The following is a 27,992-nucleotide window of genomic DNA, read 5'->3' on the forward strand; positions in this document are numbered from 1 at the left end:
CACTCCAGGGAAACTCGGAAAAATCGGAAAAACAGAAACGTTCCTGAAATTTTGCACGGACGCATTTGGACACCATCGCGCGACCGACTGAAAGGAATATCCCCCGTTCTCCGTGGACTGGAGCTGAAGTGAACGCTGCGTACTCGTGGGACGTTCGATACAGATGAGGTAAGCGGAAAATTATTTTGTGGATCGATGATGACTCAAAGACCTTTCCGACACCCTACGTGCAGTGAAAATTTCGAGGAGAGTCCAGTTTCGGACGGCAAAATGGATATATCGGAGCCCACGACGACGTCTCAAGAGTCTGCCGGCGTTTCGCCAATAAATGAAGACAAAGGGATGTCTGCCATGGAGGAGTGCGACTCTGTGAGGACAAGTTCGCCTGTGCAAGGGCAGACAATGGCCTCAAAAGGGCTGCGGAAAGTGGCGAACACGGAGGACTACTCGCACAGCACCGCATCGTCGAACGCCACAACGAAGCTGGACAATCGCCTGGACAATGATCCCGCGTCAAAATTGCGCTTGTCGAACTCAAACGGTAGCGCTACAGGTCGGAGTGAACTCACCATCGCGAACAGTCATCCCTTGATGTCTCCGCCTGGGACAGATTCTGACTCCGAGAACGGTCATCGTCGTGCTTTCAACTTCCCGGACGTTGTGCCTGAAAATGAACCGCTGCGCCTTGCAAATCCGCCTGCGATTCGTCTAAACAAAACAACCACAGCATCCATGTCGGCGTCGCAGGCAACTAATCGAAATCTGGACGTGACTGCCGACTGCACTACCACTTGCGGCATGCGGAATGCTCGCCGCAAGATATCAGTTCTACGCGAACCCAGTCCTGACCTGATCAGCAGTGAATCGGAGCAGGACGTTTCACAGTATCAAGCGAATGTAGAGCCCAATTACCAGTCCGTCGCGCTTATATCGAATAATCTCACTCGGAGCTTGAAGATACCGCCCAAACCGCTTTCCCGACGGAAAATTCCCGTCGCCACCGACTTGCTCTCTGACGACATGTCGTCCCTCGACTCGATCTCAAATCATAGCTTCGATGACGACATGGAACCGAATTTGGCCTCGCTTAGTCCTTCCAGTTCCGTAATGGGAGGCTTTAGTGATAAGGAAGACGATTTCCCCGACCTCGACACTCCGACGAATGTTCAGCCCGACCCCATCGCCCAGTATACGGCCGAAGAGGAGCGCAGCGATTCCCGCAATTGGCAGAAGATCACATTACCTGACGGGAAGATGCGCGAAATCGACATGAAAGTGATCGAACCGTACAAGAGGGTGCTTTCGCACGGTGGGTACTTAAAAGCCGGCGGACATAATGCTATTGTGATATTTTGTGCTTGCCACTTACCGGACCGATCTCGTACCGACTATCATTATGTGATGGACAACTTGTTTTTGTATGTTGTGAAGACTTTAGAGCAACTTGTCACGGAGGACTATGTTCTCGTTTACTTGCATGGCGGATCAAATAGGAGGAATGTTCCCCCATTTCCGTGGCTTAAAAAGTAAGTGGAATTTACTTGGGTTTCTTTTAGTAATATGTTCCGTTTTCAGATGTTACCAGTTGCTAGACCGTAGGCTGCGGAAGAGCCTGAAGAATATGTACTTAGTTCACCCAACGTTTTGGCTTAAGTCGATAGTTTGGATGACCAGACCTTTTGTGAGGTAAGTGGAATATCTTTGATGGTTATGTTGCATGACGACCCTGTTAAGAGTAAATAAAGTTAATATTAATGAGGACAAGTGTGTTGACACGGTTTCCACGGCCATTGAATGCTTTCCACAGTTTGGCATAGGTTGTTCAGATGGATCAATTGTAAGTGATGCCCGTGTGGCTTTCAGCGGGCGTCTCTGCATGAAAACTTTTTTGAAGGTGTATCAAAATCAGCTTGTCTGTCCGTCTGTCTGTATTTTATAGAGGCGGAAAGCAGCGAAAGTTACAGGGTGTAATATTAACCAACTAAAACTACGTTTTCTTTCCGCTCGACTCTGTATGCCTCACGGAACTATCTATGGACCTCATGCACAGGTCGAAGCCATACCGGCTTAAGCTCTATTCACACTATTCAGCAGCTAGCGCGTCCTGCACTGAACGTGTCAGACATAAAAGAATTCTTCCATACATTTACTATGAGAGTATTCATACTATCCAGCAGCGACGTTTCAGTAGTGGTGCCAGCCCATCGTCTTGTTTTAAACCGTCGTTTGACTAACGCATTTGTCAGGGTATTATTGTCTCTGACCTACCCCGTTTTGTGGGACATTGTCATTCTAGTAAGGTTTACCAGTTTCGTTGGCATTCCCAAATCAAGCATTACTTTGTACAGTACATTTCGATTGAAGTCAACGAATGTTTGATGGAGGTCGATATTAAATTCCCACAGCGATCTGTCAACGTAGTTGTACGATGCAACCCAATAGGAAAGGAGCGCTCTAGAACGCTTCCAAAGCAGCACAGAGCGCTTTTTTCACGCTTCCACTTCATATACGTTTTATCATTGCGTGTCATTGCCTAGAAGCGTTTTTTTTATGCGCCACTAAATAAGTGCTTTCTGGGAAACATATTTGGATATGAAAGAGAAGCACATCAATTTCACCTCAGAAAAGAATTGAATACAACCATATCAATGCTGCTCGAGAAGCACTTTTGGATACGGATGGTAAGCGCTTCCACTTCGCTTCCAAAAAAAGCGTTTCCAAAGTTCCCACTTGGGCACATGACATACAAAACACAATTTGCCGCAGTGATCCAATCTTTGCACCAGGCGCGGTAGTTTTACCAACAAGTTAGCAGGATGAAGCCTTATACACCTCGATGCTCATCCTGCCGAGACAAAAAGGGAAATCTGATCTCCGACAGAATGGGTATATTGGAGCGATGGGTTGAGTACTTTGATGAGCTACTGAACAACCAGATCATTGGCAAGTTGGAGGTTCCGCCAACTGACGACGACGGACAAATATTGCCACCACCAAGTATAGGAGAAACAGTCCGTACAATTCATCGGCTTAAAAATCATAAATCGCCAGGAGCCGATGGAATTAAAGTCGAATTAGTTAAATATGGAGGCGACCAGTTACACCAAGTGGTTCAGCAACTTGTGCTCAAGGTATGGGACAGCGAATCAATGCCTGACGATTGGCAACGAGGCATTGTCTGTCTCATACATAAAAAGGGAGATATCACACAGTGCAGCAATTATAGAGCTATCACGTTGCTGAGCATTATCTATAAGATAGTGTCTGCTATCTTGCTAGGCCGGATAGCCCCATACGGCCGAACATCATTGGCCCATACCAAAGAGGTTTCACTCCAGGCAAATCAGCAACACATCAGATTTTCTCTCTACGACAAACGATGGAAAACTGTTGCAATATGAACACCAGTTGCACCATCACCATCATCTAAAACTGTATATGGCCATGAGAATTCGGCATCCCGACGAAATTGATGAGACTGACTAGGCTGACTCTGACCAATGTGCGAGGCCAGATAAAAGGAGCAGGATCACTCTCAAGACCATTCGACATTAACAACGTTCTACGACAAGAGGATGCCCTATAATGCGTCCTCTTTAACCTGTCCCTGGAGAAAGTGATCCGTGATGCTGAGGTAACCGCAAAACCGGGATGTCTGGAGTTCCTTATTAAGCCAGGCTTAGACCGCATTCCGGTTGTTACGCCGCTGATGATGATCCAATCGCGGCGGACAAATTTACAGAACTAGTGAGCGATCTGTTCAGTGCAATGAGCTAAGGTACGGAGGTGCTAATAGAAAAGAAGGTGCACAACTAAGCTCTCGCTGTTTGTTTTATGAAAATGAAATTTTATTGTGAAAGAATGGTCACAAATGAATCATTTAAGATGTTTCCCATCGCTTACTACAATTAACTGGCATCTTTTTGACAGAGCTCGAATGCCGTTACGGTAAAAGTGTCCCATCTTTTAAAGCTAGCTACGAATCAACCTATTTTTTATATCTTCATATGAGTTGAACTCTTGTTCAGCTAGACCACGTGCCACCGAACGGATCAATTAATGATCGAATGGCGCAACATCTGGGGAATATTGCGGGTGGGGTAGGACTCCATATTTGAGCATTTCCAGGAACAATTTAACGGGTTCAGCAACGTGAGGTTGAGCGTTGTAATGCTGTAGAGTCGGTTTTTTGTTCCTCTGCTCGTATTGTGGCCACTTTTCGCGCAGTACTCGTTTTAATTGCATCGATTGAAGTTAACACTTTTCACCAGTCGTGATTTCCTTCGGATTCAACAGCTCATAATAAATAACACCGACCTGGTCCTGTCAAATACTAGCGAACCTTGCTGGCTGGCTAAGCCGATGACGTAGAAGCATGGCCGGGCAATTTCCACGAATTTTTCCTTTGGACTGCTGTAATAAACCCATTTTCTATCAGCCGTTACGATGCGATGAAGAAAACTCTTCCTTCTTTGCTGTGGGGTATGAAGTGGAAAAATTATGCTCAACATCCCTTGGCTTCAAATCAAAAGGAATCCAAGTTTCTTGCTTTTGGACCTTCTCCAACGCATAAAATTGCTTGGAAATGGCTTAATGTGTAACTCCTAAGGCTGAAGTAAGCTCTTCTTCCATTTGGCATGAATCCTCATCGAGTAATGCCTCCAATTACAAGGTTTTAAGCTTTCCTTCATGCCAACAGTCGCCAACATCGAAATCACCGTCTTTGAAACAACGGAACCAATAACGGCATGTTGTTTCACTTACAGCAGCATCTTTGTAAACTTTTCGAAGCTCTCCATGTGCTTTAGCAGGCGTTTTGTTTGAATGAAATAAGAAAATCGACTCTTCTCGCAAACGACGATTATTTGTCATAAAAGCGGACATTTTTATAGAACCAAAAGTATATGACGTCAAAACAAAGTCACTAATGTGTCAAAACAGGTTATTTACCATATATAAGCTTGGCTCATGTCATTTTGGATATGTTAAAATCGGCCAGCACTTACCGCAAGAGCCATCTATTTACAAAGAGTGGGAACTTAGTTGGGCACCTAATATGATAAATTAGTAAAATCTTAGAAATTTCAATTATTTATAAAGTACTATTTCCATCTTCCATTTTGCTCTATCAAAGGTCTGATCTGGATCTAGTTGCGAGGCTTTTAAATCTTTGTCGTTCCAACGCAATATCTTCGTATCCATTACCGCGAGGCGTCGTTCGTTGTCTTTTATAGCCGGCCAACACTCAGTGCCCACCACAGACAGGGTGGAAGACCCTGTGTTTGAGACGTTGATGCGTCGATCACAAAGAACAGCGGCTGTGGAAGGCCACTTCATCCAGGTTGCGCTGGTGGGTGAAGCAGTTTCATAATGCAGCTCTCCATTGGGTGATAGCATTGATCTCGGATATTTAAATTGCTCAGCTCTGGGTAGGTCTACCACTGACAGTGATGGTGCTTGTTTCATTAGGATCGACCGACAAAAGTTCTGCTCTATTCAGATTCAATCTGAGATCGTGTTTTATGAGGAGATCATTCCATTTTTTGATAAATTGCTGGAGATTAACTCTGCTATGAGACGCCAGGAAAGCATCATCTGCTTAAAGTAGCATATAGGGCGCTAGACACTTCATGTCCTGTGGCAGTGTCCATAACAAAAACAAAGAGGAGTGGTGAGAGAGCGCTTCCTTGATGAACTTCTATTGGTTTTACCCAATTCATTGTGCGCTTTACAATGCTAGGTTGTAATAGATTATGCATTCTTCGAAACTTTCTCAAGCCAACCGAGACGTGTGTGTGTTCAGTATCGTCTTTTTCTTCTATTGCATTGGAGTGCTAAAACAAGAAGGGGTACTTCCTCGTCTGAACTACTCATTTTTTTTCAAAATTTATAAGAAATGTTCGATATTACTAGAGCTGCTCGTTAGAAAAACAAACAGAGTTCTGGATCACTCCCAAGATATCGCGTTGTGTGTGACAATGCAATATCGCCGATCGCCGCGACTGATCGCTTTCTGTTTGCCACAGGTTTGATACTTCTCTCCAGTATTTTTGTGGTGCATTGTTCATTTTTGACATTTGATTGCTGCCTCTTGTCTTGCATTGTTGCTCCAATGTAGTCATCAATTTTCTTTAATTCCTCTTCAAAATGTTTTCGTTTCTTTTGCCTTATTATTTTATTAGCTGGTTATAGAAGATTTTTGTAGTTTTCTCTCTTCGTTCTTGTGTTTCGGTCTCTATGTCGTCTGTATGCCTCGTTGTTCTTATCAAGTGCTTCCTGGCATTCAATGTCAAATTAATCATTTAATCATTAATCACTTCTTTTGCTGTTGTTTTGAAAGCGTACAATTCTGGGGAATAGGACCCAATCGTTCTTTTAGTACTTTTCCGCTATTAGCGGAAGAATACAAGGCAACAATCAGTGTTTAGCTTTCCTACCTCAAATTTTCGAAGTGGGTTGGTTTTTATTTCACAGATCTTTGAATGGCAACTGTCGACGCTTTTTATCATGTAGTGGTGGAAGTGATAGTTTGCTTCTCGATATCATCTCAGGTTGAGGATGCTGGATGACCATCTTTTGGTGATGATAACGTGGTATATTTGGTTGAGGGTGATGCCAAATATCGCCGGCATTTCTCTAATGAGTACCCATGATACTCACCGTTGATTATTTCTGCTATTTAAAATTATCCCACATCCTAAAAAACTGAGGCCACGACTTTAGAATGAAAATTGTGCTTACCTTTTTCGAGACTTATTTTCCTCTCTGAGTCCAGTGCTTCGATTATCCTTTCATGCAAACTGAAAAGAGATTGAACAATGTTTCATCCATGCTTATGAATCGACGTAGTTTTGTTGCTACGAAACATCAAGCGCCATTTTTGCTCTATTATGGGCAGCAGTTAACAACCATCTCTAAATTTTGAGTTAATAGGCGATGTAGATTACTATAAAACGCCTGCAATGTCTACTAGTTAACGCTCATCAATATGATCCTGTGAATTTTGAATTTTTCGTCTTATAAATTTAATTCTATAAACTTTGCCACTATCATATTGTTGTAAACGATGAAGCGACCTCCCCTAAACTAATATCTCGCTGAGTTTCAACGACACTAAAAAACTGATTTTTGTTTAGTCTTTGTCTGGGGAACAGAGAATCTACGCTGGCGAAAATAACAGCTCACGTGTTGTTCAGCGCAAAGGCCGTGTTGGTAATAGTTAATAAACTGAGAGATTAGTACTATTTCAATAACTTTAGACAGAGCTGGAGTAAGTGCAAGTGGCCTATATTTAGAGGGGTTGTTAGTTTATTTCCCCTCTTTAGGTCACATATAAGTATGGTTACGAATTGAAGGAAAAATTCATTTTCTTTTTAAGAGATGAGAAAGTTTGTGTAGACGTCTAATTAAAGAATAGACGCTGACTTTTTAATACGAAACGAAACGTGGCCGTTGTTCAAATTTGAACGGGTAGAAATAATGGTGTTAGTTTTTTAGCAAATACTCGTGAATTGATTTTCTCCCTTTTTATCCCATAGATGGGCGTGTCCAAGCCCCTCTCTACCTAGGGATTTAGGAAGCACATTGTCTACGGAGATGCACGGGATCATCATGCAGGATGAGGTCCACAACGTTCCAGTTGCCAAGGGGAGGTACAATAGAGGGTTATGTTAGCGACAAAACGTGGACTGTCGTAGTAAAATATCTTACATATATTGAGCGAAGACAGCGAATCAATGCCTGATGACTGGCCACGAGGCATTATCTCTCTCATACATAAAAAGGGGGATATCACGCAGTGCAGCTATTATAGAGGTTTCACGTTGCTGAGTAGTGTCATGCGCCCAGAACATCATTGGCCCATACCAAAGAGGCTTCACTCCAGGATTTTTTCTGCGGCAACCGATGGAAAAACTGTTGTAATATAGCCATCAGTTGCACCATATTTTCACCCACTTTAAAACCGCCTATGACAGCATAGCCACGGTAAAACTGTGCACGGTCATGAGGGAATACGGTATATCGATGAAATTGATAAGATTGTCTAAGTTGACCCTGACCAATATGCGAGGTCAGATAAAAGCAGTAGGATCACTCTCACTCTTGAGACCATTCAACACCAATAACGGTCTAAAATAAGGGGACGCCCCATCATGGCTCCTCTTTTAAACTGCGCCTGGAGAAAGTGATTCGCGATGCAAATGTAAATCTTCAAGTCCACCCAGCTACTGTTCTACGTTGATGATATTGACATTATGGGAAGAAAAACCGGAGATGCACAGTGTACAGTGTAATCGCAGGTCAAACGAAAACAATAGGGATAGGAGACTACAACTTTGAGACCGTTGAAAATTTATCTTATGTAGTGTCGAAAATCGCAACCGATAACAGCTATGACGATGAAATCCGCGCACGGAGCCTATTTCAGCTTGCAAAAATTGTTTTGCTCGAAGCGTCTTACCATAGGGTCAAAGTTCTTACTGTACAAGACTATGATCTTGCCAGTCCTTATGTATTTCTCGGAGACCTGGGTTCTTAACAAAAAAATGCAAACTCTTGGCCGCGTTCGAGAGAAGAATCGTCGGAAGAATTTTCAGTCCGCTACATAAGGATGGACGATTCGGTAGCCTACATAACGATGAAATCTATGAGCGATACCACGATCGTCTGCTTGTGGATGAAATCCGGCTCAACAGGTTGCGGTGGGCGGGTCACCTAATCCGTATGGATGAGAATGATCCAGCCCGGAAAGTCTATAAGTGTAATATCTATGGTAGAAAAAGAAGACGAGCCAGACCCTGCCTGAGATGGAACGATGGCGTAGGTCAGGACGTCAGACAGCTTTTAGGGATATTGAATTGGTGGACCTCGGCGCAAAACCGGGGTGTCTGGAATTCCTTACTCAGGCAGGCCTAGACCGGATACCGGTTGTTGAGTTGTCAAATGATGAACATAATTAAAGGGAAATTTATGAATATTACGCATTAAATGAGAGAAACCGTATGTACCAAATTGACTTAGATATGGTGGTTCTAATTGTTATGGTAGTTCTAATCAATAGAAAGCGTATGGAAAACGTTTGATTTGTTCTACATTAAGACCACTTTTTCATCCATTCAATGTATAATGTCCATACATTTTTCGTAATTGGGCCCACCATTTGTACATGTCTTTCGAAAGCTAACATAATGGGGCAACTTTTGTCAACTTTGCAGACTTGTAAGTTTTAAGTAATGTTAAATTATTTCATTTTGAAATTTAAATGAAAAATCAATTTTGAAATTTCTTTAAAGTTTGAACAGTTACATCTTTGAAGTGAAGCTCTTTGTCAGGGTTGCGTAGACTCACGGGCGAATGAGATCGAATATAGTTGTAGTGGGAAGCAGGTAATTGTTTGGACAGTGCAGGCGTTCAGACGCGTGGTATTTGCCATGTGTTATCTGTCTTCGAAGCCAGCTGCGGATGTGAAGAGTCCCAGGACAGTAAGGAAAACCCTAAGGGATTTAGGTACAAAGCCTGTAGCTGATAATATTGTGTGACCTTCAACGAGACGTCGAGACGTCAAATTTCCCCAGCTAGTGCCTCATAGTTCACCTTCTTGTCCACGTACTTTCCTTCAATGTTACTATTATGGGAGATATCAACATAATTAATATAATCGGTACGACCCGTTTTATCAAATAATAGCCCGTTAAACTAGTTGTGTGGTATATGGCGATCAGTTGGAATTTGTCGGTCCCAATATATGGTGTAAGCAGAACTATCGAGTACTGCCTGCGGGCCATATCTGTAAATTGGACATTCCACAGGCAATTCACGTGTTTAGCGTGCATTGCCTTCGATTTTCTTGGTCTGATTTCACCCCAATCAAAGGATTGAAAGATTGACCCTCGACCCGAGTTAAGTGGATGTAATCGACAATCTGACTTACAACCAGCCAGTATGCAAGGGACTCGCCTGATCTTTGCTGTAGAAATTAGCGCGTAGCCAGTCGACTTGGCGATGATGTTATACCACAATGTCAACCACGCCTCTGCCTTTGATTTCACGACGCAGGTTTATTCGCTCCACGTCAGAATTTGGGTGATGCATTCGGAATTTGGACATAGTAGTGTGGATGTTTTTCTGATCGGTCTTCGTCCATGGCAATATTCCGAATACATATGCTTGCGAATACATTTAGTGCGCTTATTTGATTCTTCCCGGGAAGGTGCGATTTCAGCATCAGCTTCACTCGTCGCAGGGATTCAAATGGCACAGCATCCTTCAAATCATCAACTCGAACATGGGTACCTTGCAGAAGTCTGCCTCGTTCATAGCTTGGATGTGGAGGTCATATTTGATGTATGGCATGTGGCTAGTGATGACCTTGGATTCGACAATTGTCTAATCCAAATGGGATCCGAATATCATGGCTAAACATGTCTACTATTCGCAATAGACTCTTAAGATGGCCATCAGTACGAGCATACAACTTGATATCATCTAAGTACTTCAAGTGGATCGCTCGTATTTTATTGCGAAACCATTCCCTCTAGCATCATTGAGTAGCCATGAAAGGGAGTTCAGGGCCATACAAAACTAGGTGTGCGGGACGATGTCAAAAGCCTTGGCGTATTTTATACTATTTGCATTTTCTTTTTGTTGTTATTTTTCGCATTTTCTTGTTTGAATCATAAAGCTATGAATTTCAGCTAAATCTTTCTTAATTTAAGAACCCTTCTCCTTACTAGCCCCGCAAAAATCACATTAATTAAAAGGTGTCCTCCAATAAAATGAATTAAGGATGCCAAAGTAGGGAGGAAACCTCAAAGGCTGCGCCTTATTGCACTTTTAAGAGAGGAGAAGCATCGTGATTCTTCCCACTCGATCGCGGCATTTAGGTCCAGAGTTACGACTCCACCCGCGCGGCTAACGCTCACTTTTTTTTTTATTTTTCACTTTTCAGGTTTAACTCGTGTGTCGATCCTTCGCTACGGTTACACCTATTGACACCAAATTTGATGGGAAAGTGAGAACTGTGAACGCTCACGCATACAATGAGTTATATCGTTTTACTTGGAATAAGGGGGGGGGGGTCCCATATATGTAATTTTTTTTCACCAATTATAGTCATGTGGAGTATCAAATGAAAGGTCTCGATTAGTACTGGTAACTAGTCTCAGTTTTGACATTTAATTCACAAGGGGGAGGGCAGGGGCTGGAAAAAGATCATTTCTTTTACGGGGCCATTCTCATAATCTACCCTACCAACGAATATGCAAATAATCAGGAAGCTGCTAGGAAGCCTAGGCACCATAAAGTTATTTTTATTATTCTCATATCTGAAGTGTCCAGCTTTTGGTTTCGCGACTTGTTTTGTGTGAAACAAAACCTTATTAAAATCGATTCAATGTCTGCCTGTTTGTCTGTCTTCCTGTCACCCCCGAGTTACTCGAAAACGGCTGACCCGATTGCCACCAAATTTGGTGAGAAGGTGTGATTTCGTTTACATATATCAAGTGGCTCCATTTGGTGTTGAGTTTGAAAGGGGCTCCCTATACATGGGAGTGTATAATTTTTTTTTCACAAAATGAAAATGATCTTATTTTTGATATTGGGTGAAACATAGGGGGTAAGGGCTCAAAGTGTTTACCCCAAAAAGTGAAACAGGTGTCTTTCTGAAAACGTATCCAATTAAAAAATCTGGAAGAATCACATTGATGCATTTATACGAAATCTTCGCTTCAAAAAACATCCTGTTCTGATATCTGCATAAAAGTTAATTATAGTATATTACCATGGAGTAAAGTAGAAGTGCGTGAAGATGCAATAGATCAATTTGTATGCCATAATAGGCAACGGTTGTTTATTTAGAATGACCACAATACTTATGACTTTGATATGTATATATATATGTGGTTGGTTGCGCTTGTGAAATTTATTTATTTAATCCATTGCATTTTATCCCATCAAGTCGAGTAAATTACATCGAGCAAGTGGCCGCAGCCACAGTTGATGACCATACGGACCCTTTTTATGGCAATTTCATTTTGCACCGTTCTATTGGAACCACATGGTCTCCAGTTCCAATTCATCCAATTGAAGAAGAAAAAATTCGGTAATCTGGGCCCTGTAGTGTGCGCCGTCCATAGTCGTCGTTTGACCCGATACACGGATTTTAGGTGCCCCAGAAACGATTATTTTGTTTATTCACGTAATCGTTAAGATGGAAATGTGCCTCATCGCTCATGAAAATTTTCGATGAAAAATCGTCTTCTTCTTCGTTGAGCTTCAGGATGGCTTGAGCGTAGGTTAGACGCGTTTGGGAAACATTTTCAAATCTTCCACCAAAATTTTGCGTAGGGACTGCCGGCTAATGCCCAATTGCGTGGCACGTCGTCTGGTCGATGTTCGGGGCTCCTCTTGAATATCAGCGATATTCTCAGTAGAATGGCTGCTTCAGAGCCGGCCAGCCTTGGGAACATCTCGTATTGTCGTGTTTTTTCAAGGTGAGTGGCCAAATGCTGCAGCGTTTGTCCAGTTGGTGTCGGACAGCCTGGAAATCTGCGACGAAATTTATAAAAAAATGGAAACAATTATTCCGCGTTCTTGCGGAGTAAACCGGTTCATGGCTTGTCGATTTGTATTCTACGTTTGTTTATTTCACAAATGTCAAAACCGAATTGACAATTAGCGCGATTTGCAAAAGTTATAGCGTTTTCCAATATAAAGTGATTAGTTTCGCCCCACCTTGTATTTCTTGGAGTTTAGTAATTAATGATGGAATATATTGGTTGTCTCCGGCCACTTAGGATGGTCTTTTGGCCATCGGCGCATACTGGCAGATCGGCAACAATGGACCATGAATTATTTTCTTCATTTGGGTTTGGTGCCGCGGGTCAATTACAGGCAGTTTATTGGTATTTTCTTTTTTTAAGATTTTGTGTAAACACAAAATCTTATTTAAATTGGTTTACTGTCTATCTGTCACGCATTTTTCTCGGAGACGGTTGTAGCGATTGACACCAAATTTGGTAGAAAGGTGGGAACTGTGAACGCTCACGCATATAGGGAGTTACAACCTTTTACGTTGAATTTAAGGGGGGGCATACTTGCAAAAGGGAGGTGCAAATTTTTTTTTATCAAATATTGTCATGTGGGTTATCAAATTAAAGGTCTCGGTTAGTACTTTTCAAAGCTCCTATTAATTTTGACATTTATAGTAAAGATGGGGAGTGCGAGGGGTTGAAAGTGATCATTTCGAACGAACCCAATCTCGGAAACTACCCAACCGAAAAGTCTGAAAAAATCAAGAGGCTGCCAATATATGGTGTCTAGACTCCGAAATATCCTTCATATCGATACCTGTGCAAATAAAGTTAATAATAGTACATTACTATAATTTTTAGTAATTAACAGGAAAACCCCCTTAAGTTCACCCTAGAATCACGAAATTTTGCGTCAATGTAGACTACAGCATAGAGCATGATCTTGCCAAATTTGGTGAAAATTAAACTATTATTAACAAAGTTATACTAGGTCAAAGCTGTCGCTCCTGTGCAAATTCTAGACTATGAATGTCAATATCACTTGAAAGTGGATATTTTCACATAATATATACGTGCTACATACTAATGGGACAAATGCACACTCAAATCTCTTTATAAGAAAAATACACAAAACCTTTCATATCTGAAGCGTCTAGTTTCCGGTTTCCCGACTTGTTTTCGTTTGATGTTAGTAGTGATTCTTAAGATTCTAAAAATACAAATTATCTAATGCAATATATTTTTTTTTATTTCAGTTCAAAGTTCTGGCGCAAGTTGATTTACGTTCGTTCACTAGAAGAACTCTATAGCCTCGTATCAGTAGAAAAAGCAGCGATACCAGATAAAGTAAAAAATTACGATTCAAAGCATTCATAATCACATTCGCCGCTGCATAAAAAGCTTACAAGCTAAAGGATAATGTTAAGTACGAATTATTTACACGAACGCAAAACGCTTTCATTGATGCTTCTTGGTATGTACGTTCACTTATTTTTATTCGAAAGGAGAACATGACGTTACGTTGGGAAGCACTTCAACGATATTCTGGTATTTTAGTTTTACATTCCACTATTTGGATTGTGATAATTTTCCTCGTATTACGGACAATTTTTTATATATTCAATGGTTCACATATTTTTAAAGGACATTTATTCACTTTCTAGTTGATAGTTCCATGAACAAATTATTCTGACTTCTGTTAGTGCTAGGCTTTACTGACTATTATTATTATTTGCGGTGCTGTGAAGACTTGGTATTGATAAAGTTGGCACCCATTTTGATCGTTTAGAGAGACGCTGTGTTCGAGAAAGCAATAAAAATATATACAATGTTGTAGTGTTTCAGAATAAAAGTATAAAGTGTAGATTCGCACGTGAGAAGTACAATTAAGTAAAGGTCTTCATTTGATGTTAGGAAATATATTTAGAGCAGATCTTCGAAGTTTTATATTAGTTTGGGTGGTCTCACCGTTGAGGTACGATACCCTTAGGGCACGCTGCAGCTTCTATATGGAAAGTAGCGATTTTATCATTAAGCATAAATTTAAATTGATCTCTAAAAGCATCATAAAATGGGGTATCCGCAGAACATTTGATAGTAACGCGAAATTCGATAAATTTATTATTGCAATGTGGTTTCGAGACTGGCTGGTTCGTCTCAATGTATTAAGATTAAGAGCTTTAATGTATTTTTGAATTTGCTTTTCGGATTCTGGTTTACCCTATTTTACGGTTGGATGCAATCCGAAGACTGGGGCTAATCACATCACAAACTAAATGGAACTTCTCAGTCTTACGATCTCTCTATTAGAAGCGCCCTTCAAGTTCTCCAAAATTGTATTTTGCACATGCATATATTGCATAGCCTCTCTACGATTTAGGTTTGTAGGAACTATTGGAATAAAACTATCTGAATTAACGCACGTAGTGACAATACAATTTGAAAACAATGTATGTATATTAACGCTAATGCTAAGGAAAAAGATAATTTGGTTTTGTACTTATTACTCGACGATTATGATATTATTAATGCTTATGTAACATGATTTGAAGATATTCGCAGTAGATGGTAAAGAAAATATTCTTACAGTTTAAGCAAACGTATAATCTCATGCAATATATCAAAACGAAGTGATTGCTGTAAAGGGTCCAGTTAGTTTTTAAAAAGAAGTTATAAACTGTTCAACAACATAAACAAAACTTCATAATAGTAGAAATGTAAACTTGTTGGGGGTAAATCAGCCACAGCTACGTTATAAACCTAAAGATAGGCAGGCGGGATTCACTATCAAACATTTGTAGGAGAATAATCATTAATAAAAACTTGCTGTACTCTTATTTGGCCAATCGAAAAGTTTATAATGGAAGGAAGGTAGGACCGTTTTTTCGAGAGAAATGTCTAGAAAATGATAGTAAATTAGCTTCCAAATTTGCATAGAGAAAAAATTGGTTTCAGTAGACAAACGATATTAAGAAAAGTGAATTTTTTGCAATATTTTTATAAGACTGAATTATCTAGAAACAATTTTCGGTTTTCCATGAACAATTTAAGTAATTTTGATAAAACTCATGAGTATTTATTTCAAGCAAAAATGTAGTGGAGACAGAAACTCCGAACTCATTATTTTCTCTTTGGAAGTTACACTTACGTTTGTTAATAAAACTGTATAGGTAATTAGGAGAATTCAGAAAACTGTAGGCTTAACGAGTTCGGTATGTTATTCGATAGTAGTTCGTTTATAAAACGCTTCAATATTGGCAATATATACTTTGAGGATGTATTTAGAAAGAAAACGTAGCTTACTTTATCTATAAATCAACAGATGCATCGAAATACTTCAGTAGATTTTCTACGTTAGTAATGTAACTGAAATAATAAGGCCACATTATCTACAGAAGGAAATCCGTGTTTGAATGAAGCTAATCAAGTTGAGGACATGAAATCGCCGCTAGGTAGCGTTTTTCATAGAATATATAATTTCGATCTTTTTAGATTGCTTCGCCGAGTAGATAGTGAAAAAAAATGTTTCGAAGCAATTTTCAGTTTACAATGTATTATATTTAGAAAACAGCTCGTCTACCCTCTGTCATAAGAAATGCGTTTCTGTCTAAAGGAGCGTTGCTAGCACCCAATTTTTGAGTTTTTATCTGTTCCCAGCATTTTCTCTTAAATTTAACCAATATTCAAGACAGGGTTTAACTTTGCGAAAAATAGTGTACAGTATTGGTATAGTTGTTCCATATGATTTTATAAGCAACCGCAAGAAATCTATGTGGCAGATTTGAAAAACGCCCAATAGTTGACTTTTGTCAAATATACGGGAAAAATTGTAAATAAAAACCGATTATGGGTGTTGAAAGCAATAACACGTATTTATTTTTTGAGTTACTATTGCAAATACTCAATCCGATGTGCAGAGAAAACAAAAATAAAGAAAAAAATTGTAAAAGGGATGTTTTGCTGCAAGACGAATTTGTATGTCTCGTTGGAAAGGATTTTTATTCTAAAATGACTATTCTTTACATTTTAACGAATACCATCATAGTTCCGTGAAGTGTGTTTTGTTTGGGAGGTGGAATGCATTTACGCGCAATGTGCCGTCTTAGCCAGACCTCATCTTCGCCCCCCACCCTGTTGCTTCTAGGACATTAACCTCAGGCCAAGCCTATTCAGTGTAGGAGCACCCAACCGCGTGATTCAGGGAACATCAGCTACGTTGCCGTTCGTGTCTATCGTTACCTTCTTTTTCGCCTTACGAGGTTAATCCCACTTGTGTTTCAAGAAAACTACAAAACTTTTTTGAACGATTATTATATCATCTTGCAGTACATACATTGAGCAACTTTCAGCAATTTTATACAACTGTGTTAAAAATTGCCGTCAAAAATCTATTTTTTGTATGTTTTGGGGTGACTAAAGTTGTGGATCGTCTGAACCAAACAATGTCGATGAATTTAGTTAAATAACAGTAAAAACTAGACTTTTTTCACAAAATGACGAACAGTCAAAATTAATGTCTCCATTTTTCAATAAGTTGAAATTCTGGAAGCTAGTGTTTCGGGTATAAAAGTTTTGTGTAAATCTTTGTGACAAACTTTCTATGCACATTTTTCCATTTGGATATGACTAAAAACCCAAAATATTCCTTGATTCTTCCTTCAAGATGTACGTACATATTACAGACGTAGATATTATGCTCGCCCTAAACAAACAAACATTGCCTATTACAGAATACTATATTTATATACTTTTTTTTGGAGTAGGGTAGGTGAATGCGTTTACGCACAGAGTGTTGGACTCCCGCAACAGCACGCTGGCAGACTACCAACTAAACACCTCCCTGTCATCAGAGAACTAGCCTGGAACCGCTTGACACATTACTTCGGGCTAGCCCTCCCGCTCTCCCGGCTTTGGGAGCCTTCAAGTCACGGAATTCCTTTCACCAACGGAAGGGGAGGAGAGGAAGGGAGTTGTTGTTAGTTCAGGGAACCCCTTACCGTCCGATCCCTCCGCCGGTCGAGTTCAATCTTCTTCGTAATAAGAAGAGCCCGAACATAATGCGCAATACGATTCCAGCTACCAGCGCTCTTCAGCATCTCTCGCACAATGTTGTCTGGAGAGAGCTCCCCTGCGTCTGCATAAAGCTGCTGGCGGAGACCGTCCCACCTCTCGCAAGAGAAAAGGGTGTGTTCAGCGTCATCCGGCACTCCATTGCAGAACACACAATGAGGAGATCACGCCTTCCCAATCCTGTGCAGGAAGTTGGGTAAGGAAGTAATCAATCTTACCGTGCGTTCTGTTCAACCATGGGTCTAATTTGTCGATGACCCGCGCAGTCCACTTGCCCTTGGCTCATTTTGCCAAGAAAGTTGCCACTCGCTAAGGGTGCGTTGACGTTCTTCACGGGCAACCACTTCTCTTAAGTTTTCGCCATTACGGCGATAGATAGCTTTGCGCTCCTTGGCAAGGAGGGCAACGGGGATCACTCCCGCAATCACCATCACAGCCGGTTCGGAGACGGTGCGATAAGCAGACGCCACTCGCAAAACTCCCCGCCTCTGCATTTGAGCGAGGCCTTTACGATGCACCTCCTTGTCAAGGGTATCAGCCCATACCTTCGCACCATAGAGAAGAACGGACTGCGTTGCTCCCATAGGGAAACGTCTCTTAGTTGATATAGGGCCCCCGACATTCGCCATTAGCCGATTCAAGGCCGCGACTCCAGCTGCAGCCCTGTCCGCTGCTGCTTTGATTTGCTCGAAGAAGCTAATCTTCGAGTCGAGCATTAAACCAAGGTATTTAATCGCTGGTTCTGACTCTATAGTCAACTCGCCGATCAATATGGGACGCAGGGTCGGGATTCTCCTTCTGGTCAGGATGACTACTTCGGTTTTTTCCAACGCAAGATTGAAACCGTGAGCAGTCATCCACCCGCTTACCCGTCGCATCAATATGTAGGGATGAGAAGTCGACATCGTGAATTTATAATTAGTGAAATAAGAAGAGCTACATAAGTTACTTAGAAATATAACTTTTATTAAAAATTAAAACCTTCTTTTTGGATTCCTAACTCCGCAACAATCTGCGGAAGCTACAATCAGCAGCAGTCTGCCGTTGGTCTACATGACACAGGAATTGCTCAGGAAAGATATCGCTGTATAGCAATTATCTTTCCTTATAGAAAGCAACTAATCAAGTGTGTCGAGCCTCGGGGCTCTAGTTCTTTTATACGATTCTTACTTACATTCTAACATATGTTAATTCCTTATTTTCTATGCACTAACCAATCAAATTCCTTTAATTACTTACTTGCAATTTTCTTGACCAATTGGGTCTGTACATAACAATATATGATTGTGACGTCATAACTTTCTCTTTCTTTCAATTTACCAATCTATAAACATACGGGTCGTGCTGGTCATATGCCTGTATGCATTTCTTATGCATAGTCATGTAGCTATGTAGATGGGTAATGTATGCATGGCATGTTGTGACTCAAGTGGGTCTTATTTCATGTGTTTTGTTCGGCGGTAGATACAAAGTGAACTCTAGTGACTTATGAGGAAATATAGGTCAGTTAATGACTGATTGCTATTGTTTACGTAACTTGAATATTTGTGTGAGGTCGGGTAAGTTATTTGTGTGAGGTCGGGTAAGTTATTTGTGTGAGGTCGGGTAAGGTTTCGTATTACTAATGAATTAAATCTATCGTTTGGAATGATATCACTACAAATATGCTTTGCGCCTGTTCAACAGTGCGTCCGGCAACAAGTGCCGCAACGTCGTCTGCATAACCGACCAGGCGCGACTCTTCAGGCATATCGAGTCTCAGCACACTATCGTAGGAAGCGTTCCAGAGTTCCGGCCCTAGGATGGATCCCTGTGCTACTCCCGACGTGATTTCCATCCTCCTCTGGCCCTCTAGCGTCTCATAGAGCAGGGAGCGGTCTTTCAGATAATCCCTCAATATCCGCAAGAGAGCTTGGCACGTGAAAGGAGTTCTCTTGTGTGCCTAGCATATCTGTCCATCTTACGGAATTGAAGGCATTTCTGACATCAAGCGTTATGAGGAGCACTATCCGTCGAGATCGGCAGCTGTGTGCCCCGGCTCGATTAAAAGCATCTACGACTTCCATAACATCATCCACTGTAGATTTCCCTGTTCTAAACCCGAACTGCCTTGTGGATAAGTCCCCGGCAGCACGGATCGCTTCAGCGAGTCTACCCCTGATGAGCTTCTCGAGCACTTTCCGGCCGTGCTAAGCATACATAGCGGTCGGTATGTAGACGGAAGCTCCGGGTCTCCTTTCCCCTTACTGATCAACGCGAAGCTGGCCACTTTCCAGCGACAAGGAAAAATGCCATCCTTCAAACACGCGTTGAATACTTCAAGCATCAATTCTGTCCGTTGGCGGAACACCAGTTTGTAAACTTCCGCCGGGATGCCATCAGGACCTGGCGCCTTCCTGTTTTTCATAGTGAGAACCGCTTCTTCGAGCTCTCTCATTGTGAAAACGGGGCAATCCACGACACTTTCCGCGCTATTTACATCAACCCGTACAGGGTGTCTGGGGAACAATGCCCGCACAATGTGGTCCATCTGGTCGGTGCTCAGTATGCAGCGCTTCCGCAGAGCCCCGATTTTCCGAGTGACAAGCCAAGTCCCCACGGGTCCTCATTCACCTCATTAACAAGATTCTGCCAGCCGTGAGCTTTGCTTTTATTTATAGCGCTGCGGAGTCTCCTTTTTGCTGATCTATATTGTGCCTTTATGGCACATGCCTCCTCAAAGGTTAGATATTGCCTTCTGTTTGTAGTTAAGTCTAAAATTGATAGACCAGTAGCTTACTCCAAACTACAATTTTATTTTATTACGTATATATATATTTCGGGAGCAACTTACTCCCTTCATCAGTACAAAGCTACATCAGTACATGCCTCCTCGTTGGCGTGCAAACGTTGTGCCAAACGGCGGAGCTTATGACACTCCTTCCGTAGGTCGGCAATTTCTGCCGTCCACCATGTAGTGTACTGTACTACAAGCTATCGCAATAATATTACCGTGCACTGTAAGCTATCAAATCATAAACATTCATTCCAAAACAATAAATTACGTAATCGAGTAAACAAAACTTTACAAGATATCATTCCAAGGTACTTGAACTCACATGCATTGCATTTCTTGCATGCATTTCTAGCTCGAATAAAATGTGTGCATATGGATATGAGTAATGCATATGCACACGGAATGAAATGTGAGATTTGAGAGCACGCGCCTCATGAGAATTATTAGTAAGTGCAGTGTTCGAAGTATGATAATTTGGTGTTGAATTACTTTCGAACCAATTAGGTCAATATTGTTGTTGGTAGATTTAGAGTTATTTTAGGTTTAAGAAATTGTATAAAAGAAAATGAAAAGATGCAATATACGTTCTTATTGATTCTAACTTTGGGCAGTTTACTTTCTGCATGCCGTATCCTCGCGGCAAGGTATAGATCATAAGATACCATTAGCAACCACGGCAAGTGTTCAGGGATGAACATATTGCCATTCTATCTGCGGTCTCACCGCTTTGTTAGGTAAGGAACATTAAATTCCTTTTGTTCCTTTTTCACTGTCGAACTCTCTCGCTAGCTCCCTACCAGCATCTGAGGATAACTCAGTCGGCTCCATCAACAGCTCTACTACCCTGCAATCTTCAACATTACTAGGCGATCCGACCATCCAACCTTTGTTATTACATGGCGATCCTACCATCGAACGTTTATTATTACAACCAGTACATAGAAGGCTTGTCGCGCCTGGGGCCTCTCCGGGGCATGGAAGCCTCACACGCCGTCGTTATCAGATTCATCACTGAATTTACCACGGTATCAGCTGCGACACTACCACCCCCCAGAGTGCCCCCCAGCGCGGCCCTACCTGCTCCAAGAGCTTCGACGAACTTTCCGACGTTCACCCTCGCGACGTTCCACACGCAGGGGGAACGTCGTGTTGGCGCTCGCCGATAAGTCTTCTAAGAATCGCCACCCGTCCACCGATGATGCCAGAGATTCCGACGCAAAAGTGATGTCAGGAATGCTTCCTTCACAACCTGGGCGCCGAAACGTTGCCGTGGATCCGGTGTTTAAAACTACGAGCCCGGTTCCCGCCGCCATTTCCAGAATCCGTTTCCCTCTGGAGTCTGACTTAGGCATGCCCCATTCAAGAGCCCTGGCATTAAAATCACCGCCAACCAGGATTCGTCCCTCCGTGCTCGAAACGCCATCCTCCAGAGCATCAAGCCGGCGCTGAAATCCGGCATCAGGTAAACGCTAAAAAACGTTATCCCTAAACACCGGATCCAGACAAACCCGTCCCCCCGGCCTTAGGCAAGAACACGAAGTCGAACGTCGTCCCGAACCCAGATGGCAGCGGTGCCCGATAAGTCGAGATATCATGAAGACGGGTCCTTGTTTCGGTATTGCTCGCTAATCAGCACTAGATCAGCATTTACTTCCGCAGCGAACTGTGCTAGCAACTGGTGAGCGGTTGCACTCCGGTGCATGTTAATTTGCAAAATGCGGATCATGGCGTTCGCACCCTAGCCCTCTCCAATTCCGTCCTGAAGATTGGACACCGTCCCGAGCCCGCAGTGTGTACGACGCTTTCACCAGACGCGCCACGATCCCTGCAGAGAACACAACTCTCCCTGTACTTGCAAGTCTTCGCTTGGTGACTCGTTTGACCTCATCTTCGGCATGCTGTCCTTCTGTCCGGACCCTTGCAAGCTGCTGACGTGTGTCCATAGTCCAGACACCTATAGCACTTGGTGGGGACTATCCGCATTGGTACCCTGCATACTACCCATCCGATTTTGATTTAAGGAGTTTCCTCGCATATTGCTCGGGGACTTCCACTACGGCGAGCTTTTGGCCTGGAGCATTTACAGAGGTAATATCTACCCGGGCATTGGTTACCTCTGGACATTCACGCTTTAGCGCCTCCTCTACTTCGTCCTTTTCTGTGATGCAGTCAAGATCCCGTATTTCTAGAGAGCACATGGGTTCTAGGTTGGAAACAAGAGCCTTCTCCCCCAATAGCCCCTCGACCGCTTCGCAGAACGTGCTCCTGTTGGTCGTCTTTGGACCCAGTTCGACGAGAACTCCACCACTGCTCGTTTTCCGTATCGAAGACACTTCTGCTCCGTTCTCTTCGGGTTTCATCCTGTAGCGGATTTCACTAAGGATTTCCTCAAATGTCTTGCCTTCCGTCGGCTTAATGAGCGGAGCCGACGGTCTAGTCCTTCTTCGCTTCCTCGTTTTTTCCGCTTTTGGCTGGCAGAGCCTTCTTGTTTTTGGACAGACGTGTCTCTGGCGACGGGGTCCTTTGTTTTTTTTTTCCTTTTTCGCCTTCTTTTTTGGGCCCTGGAGACTACTTCGATGAAGTCTCCTTCAGGCACGTCGTCCTCTTTCCGCTTTTTCTCCAGTTCACTTTGCAGAGGGCTATCTGCGGTCAGTTTGAAGCAAGCAGCATTCTCAGCGGGGAGTGCGACTGTTTTTGGTCTACAATCGTCTTCCGCTGCTCTCCATGTTCGTCTATAAAAGGAAATGCGGTCCAGTAGTTCCTCCAGTTCCATCAGCCCGTTTTTGATGCCTTTGCTGACGTTCCTCTGAAGGAACGTTGCCGACCGCATACGTTTCACCACTGCTGCGCACTTTCTGATGAGCCTTTCCTCTTCGGCTCTAGCGAGGACGGTCGAATGCACTTCCACTCGATTTGTGTCCAAATCCATCTGCTCAGGACTAGCGATTCTGACTGAGTTTACTTCCAGAACAGGGGCACTGCAAGGTATTGGAGTTTGCCATCTTCGCACGGTCAGTCGCGTCACTTTATGAGGCTTCCTCTTTATTTGGGCGCCCCGGTGTGACATCGGGTATGTCAGCCCTCGTTGCCTCCTTCGCTGATCGCTGCGGTGAACAACGCATTTTTGTGCTCCGCCCAAATGCACTCAGCTCTTCCTCCTTGCCTGTTGTTTCGTCGTTGTTTTTTATAAGTTTATGAATATTCTCCATGAAAAAGTAACCAGCGCATTGTGTGCAAGGGAGCGAGCCGTAATAGTCAGGAACGGGTATACCCTCGGGGACACAGCCCCTACCCCAGTTTCCTCTCTCGTTTCTCTCTGCGACAAGCGATGGAAAAACTGTTGGAATATGGACAACAGTTGCACCATCTATTCATCGACTTTAAAGCACCACATTATGACTACTTCATCACCGTTCTTCCATTTGATGTTGTTGTGAATTTCATTGACCATGTAGTGCGCGGTAGACTCTTTGCCCAGGATCCGGCACATGTGTAAGGAGTCCGTAACCACTTTTTTATGACCTTTTTCCAGCGCATATTTAGTGGCTAGCCAAACCGCTTGGAGTTCTGCTGATAACGTTGTGATTTTGTTTAGCTTGTCTTGCCCCACCGTTTCAGCATGATCATTGACCACTGCAATGCTTACATCGCCTCCTCTGACAGAGGCATCTGTGGCATATATTTCAAAGTTTCTGGATTTGTAGTTACATATGGTGACATTGATCTCGTTTGTTAAAGCAGTTTTTGGAATGTTTCTGCCTGTCGCCTGAGTTATAATTACTTGTGGGGTATGTGGAGGGCTTGATTTTCTGTCAGGTCAAAAAGGTGAGAGAAACGTTTGTAAGTTGCAGAGAGGCCATTTTTAGCATCTGCACTCTTTCGGACATTCCGAAAGACATGAGGTCGATTTACATGAAGCCTTAATAGCTCCTTAGTTGCTACAATCGTTATTCTGTTTATTTGCCAGAGCAAAGGTGCACCGGTGGGGAGCAGTTTTGGTAAGCCCTAGGCATCTTTTTAGGATTGTGGCCGCTATTGAGGTTATTTTGTTATTTAGGTATTTGGGTGCTATTACAGATCTGGCAGCGGCGTAATTTAGGATGGGTCGTATTAGCACTCTGAACAATGCCCAATAGAGAAATTGATGACTCTAGCAGCTTTTTTAGCCTTAGGAATGGTGTCAATTGTTTGATCTTTTAGTATTAAGGATGAGTTAATTGTCTTGCCTAGGAAAGTTATCTTTTTGACTTGCTATATGCTGACATTGCCAAGGTTCAAGGGGTGTAGTGTACTGCTGTTTCATTTAAGGGTAATGAATTTTGATTTATCCGGATTTATATGAAAATTTAGGCTTTTGCATTCGTTAATGAGGGCTACTGCTTGGGCTTTAATGGTGGCTTCAGTTTCCGAAATTGTTTTGCCAGTGGCTAATATGAAAAAATCGTCAGCATATTGGTAGATTTCTATGTTGGAGTCGACTGGTTTATGAAGTGAGGCCGTGTAAATGTAGAATAGTGTGGGGCTCAAGACACATCCTTGGGGTATACCATTTCTAATTTCCACCTTCGCATCACCCAGGATTAGTTTCCTGTTAGCCAGAAACCTTGAGATCCAGATAATGATTTCGGCTGGTATTTTATGAAAGATCATTTTAGATTCAAGGGTTTTTAGATCTACGCTTTCATATGCCTTGGATACATCAAGAATAACTGCTTGCGCCTGAGGTTTGTTTGCTTTGGCTATGGAGATTGAGAGAAGGATGTCGTTTAGATATGTCACGGTGGATAATCCGCTCTGTTAGGCATGGCTGCTGGGCGGGTGAATTTTGTGCTCTTGATTGAAATTGTTTAGTCTATTTTTGATAAGTGTGTTGAGGATTTTGGCGAAAACATTAATCAGGGATATGGGTCTGAAGTTTTTAAAGTCTGACAGGTCTTTGTTTATTTTGGGTATGGGAACTATCTTAATAATAAAGACCACTCCTGTGGAGGGTTTAGATTTAGCCAAGTTTCATTAATGAAGGTTAACAGAGCAGATTTGACCGATGGGTTTAGCCACTGGATGTACGTGTACGTAATTTGGTCGTTACTCGGTGCGGAGTTTCCGTTTGTTGAGGACCAGAGCGAATTCCTCAGGAGTAAAATTTTGTTGCAGCGATGGTGACAGTAAGTGGGATGTAAACTTATTTAGAGTTGGGTTGTTGTAGGTTGAGCTTAGAAATTCTCCGGTCTCCGGTTGTTGGTTAACTCCTCTTGACAATTTTTAAAATTTTTTATGCTTTTCCAGAATACCTTAGTGTCTTTTTCAACACTGAGTTCTTTGCAAATTTCGTCCCAGGCTTTTTTCTTAGCTGCTTCGCCGCTTGTACCCATTTCTTGTTTGCAACCGAGAAGAACATGAAGTTGCTATGATTGGCATTACTGTGGTAGGCTCTCAGAGCTTGCCTTTTCTCTACAAAAAGTGTTTTCAGATCCCTGTTCCACCATGGTTTGTGAGAGAAGCTCTTGCGGGTTTTGAATGTCGACTCTTTAATTTTACTTTGGATTTCCGATGTCAGACCGTTCAAATTCTCCGTGAGACGGATGGACTGCAGGGCAGTTTTTAGATGCAAGAGGTCTATTTTGTATTGCTGTTGAATTACAATGGTGTTACTGTGAATGACTATTGGTTTATGCTTGCTCTTAGAGATCGGTTGTACCAGCGCGTTCCAGGACCAGGATATAGTATTGGAATTAGTGAGGGTGACATCTGGTGCAGATGCTCTTGTTTTGCCATTTGTTACCTAGTCCAAAAAGGTTAGTGCACCGTTGTTGAGTGGTCTAAAGTCCGATCTGCATATTGTGTTTGAGAGATGCCTCCCTTTACTATTCTCGATGGAATCGCCGAGAATAAATGACCTGGCATTTAGGTCGCCCGTTATTATTGTGTTTGGGGTATTGCTCAGAAATTGAAATAGCTTGTCTAGTTCTACTTTGAAAGTAGTCCTAGTTGTATGCGGGGCATGTATATGGAGGCAATGGTGATGTTTGGAGTAAAGTTCAGAGTCTTAGCGATAATGATGTCCATGTCGGTATCATAGGTTATTGGCCTGGCATTTATGCCTTTGCGAAATGCAAGGGCAACTCCACCATAGCCATCCTCTCTGAACTTGCAGAATGATGGGACGAGTTAAAAGTGAAAATTTCCTGTAGGGATAGTATGTCATAGTGTGAGTATTAGCAAAGTATTCAATTTCAGACTTATTGTTAGCTAGACTTTGAATGTATATTGTAGGATGTTTACAATTTACAATTTCTACGAACGTTAAGTCGCTCGTGATGTTGAGTTTATCAGTCTGCTTTTTGATTTTTTGTATGTCTTCTGGATCTTGTATCTTTGAAGAGATGCTGTTCATGAGTTTAAGGTTTTGCGACAATACTTTCTGATACTCGGATACAACCGTGTACGTTGGGTGTTCGAAAACAGTTTGATTTGGCGTAAGTGGTTCTTGATAGGCACCTTTGGGTGTTCGGGAGTGGAGTTGATTTGACAGCAGAACTGAATTTTTTACTCTCTCTGATGGTTCTGTTAAACTCATCTTGAGGATTCCTTGTCCAGTTATTCGGACTTGCTCTTTTCTCCAGCGGAGGGAAGGCAACGTCACAGTCAACATGGCAGTCCAGTGAGTCATAATAATTTTTCACTTCTTTGGTACCTTCCTTAATGGAGATATTTTTTATTGCTGACGTCTTGATGATCGTCAAATGTTCGACCCAGATGGTGTAATGCCTGTCTCTGGGGTCATTGTCTGACTTACCACATAGAGCACATTTTTTTTCCGCATGAGTTGCCATCGCAGTGATCTTTAGGACCACTGCAATTTAAACATCTATTTACTTTGGCTTTACAGTTAGTGGCAATGTGGCCCAATCTACCACAAGCAAAACATTGCCTCGGCCTGTTGCAGTAATGGGCAATCTCTACCCTCACGCTACCGATTGAGATATGTTTGGGGATTTCAGAGCCCACGAAGGTTAGTTTGACTGTTCGAGATGGAAGGAAGACATCTTTGTTTTCCTTAGATCTGAAATTCAGCCTTTGCACTTTCGCCACTTTAATCGGTGAGTTAATGTCCTGTAATATTTCATCTTCTGAGAAATTCGTGGGGATACTTTTAATAATCCCAAATCTATGGATATCTCTCAAGGAAATGTATGCTTTTAGCCCTAATGTGACCAAGCGATTGTCGGATGCCAAGTTGTTCGCATAGGACGCTGATTTACAATAAACTTTTACCCTCGTAGGCCCATCTTCCTTGACCGTAATTACCTGGTCTTTGAGGTTAAGACGCCGTTTATGGAAATTGAGGGGTTTGAAAGCCTCAATTCTTTCCAGTCCGTTAATTTTATCTATGTATGTCGTGGGGTTGTTACTGTTACTGTGTACGCTTTACATTGAGCGTTCTCGCTGTACGTGTACACTGGGGTTGTTTGCTCCATAGGAACTAGATTTTGCTTTTCCATTGGAGAAAAGGTTTTGCTTAGGTCCTGAGACTGGGTAACCTCAGGGAAAACTTTGAGTTAAGTAGTGGCTGGTAGAATTCCAGAAACCTTTTGCTGTTTAATCATGGGAGACTG

At 42.3% G+C, this 27,992-nt stretch overlaps 1 protein-coding gene across 1 annotated transcript; it reads left to right on the forward strand.

The window, feature by feature from the left end:
• LOC119649325 (protein prune homolog 2) lies at positions 1 to 14,394 on the forward strand. The gene is made up of 4 exons (XM_038051426.1): positions 1 to 168; positions 234 to 1,526; positions 1,576 to 1,686; positions 13,787 to 14,394. Exons 1-4 carry the CDS (start codon positions 164 to 166, stop codon positions 13,905 to 13,907), a joined length of 1,530 nt encoding a protein of 509 aa, XP_037907354.1. The 5' UTR covers positions 1 to 163; the 3' UTR covers positions 13,908 to 14,394.
• The last annotated feature ends 13,598 nt before the right edge of the window (positions 14,395 to 27,992 follow it).

This window comes from Hermetia illucens, chromosome 2, assembly GCF_905115235.1.
Source record: "Hermetia illucens chromosome 2, iHerIll2.2.curated.20191125, whole genome shotgun sequence".
In the NCBI taxonomy this organism is placed as follows: Eukaryota; Metazoa; Arthropoda; class Insecta; order Diptera; family Stratiomyidae; genus Hermetia; species Hermetia illucens.

Coding starts and splice junctions, on each gene's coding strand:
- LOC119649325 (XM_038051426.1), top strand. Junction 1,527..1,575: donor CCATTTCCGTGGCTTAAAAA/GTAAGTGGAATT, acceptor TTCCGTTTTCAG/ATGTTACCAGTTGCTAGACC. Junction 1,687..13,786: donor ATGACCAGACCTTTTGTGAG/GTAAGTGGAATA, acceptor TTTTTATTTCAG/TTCAAAGTTCTGGCGCAAGT.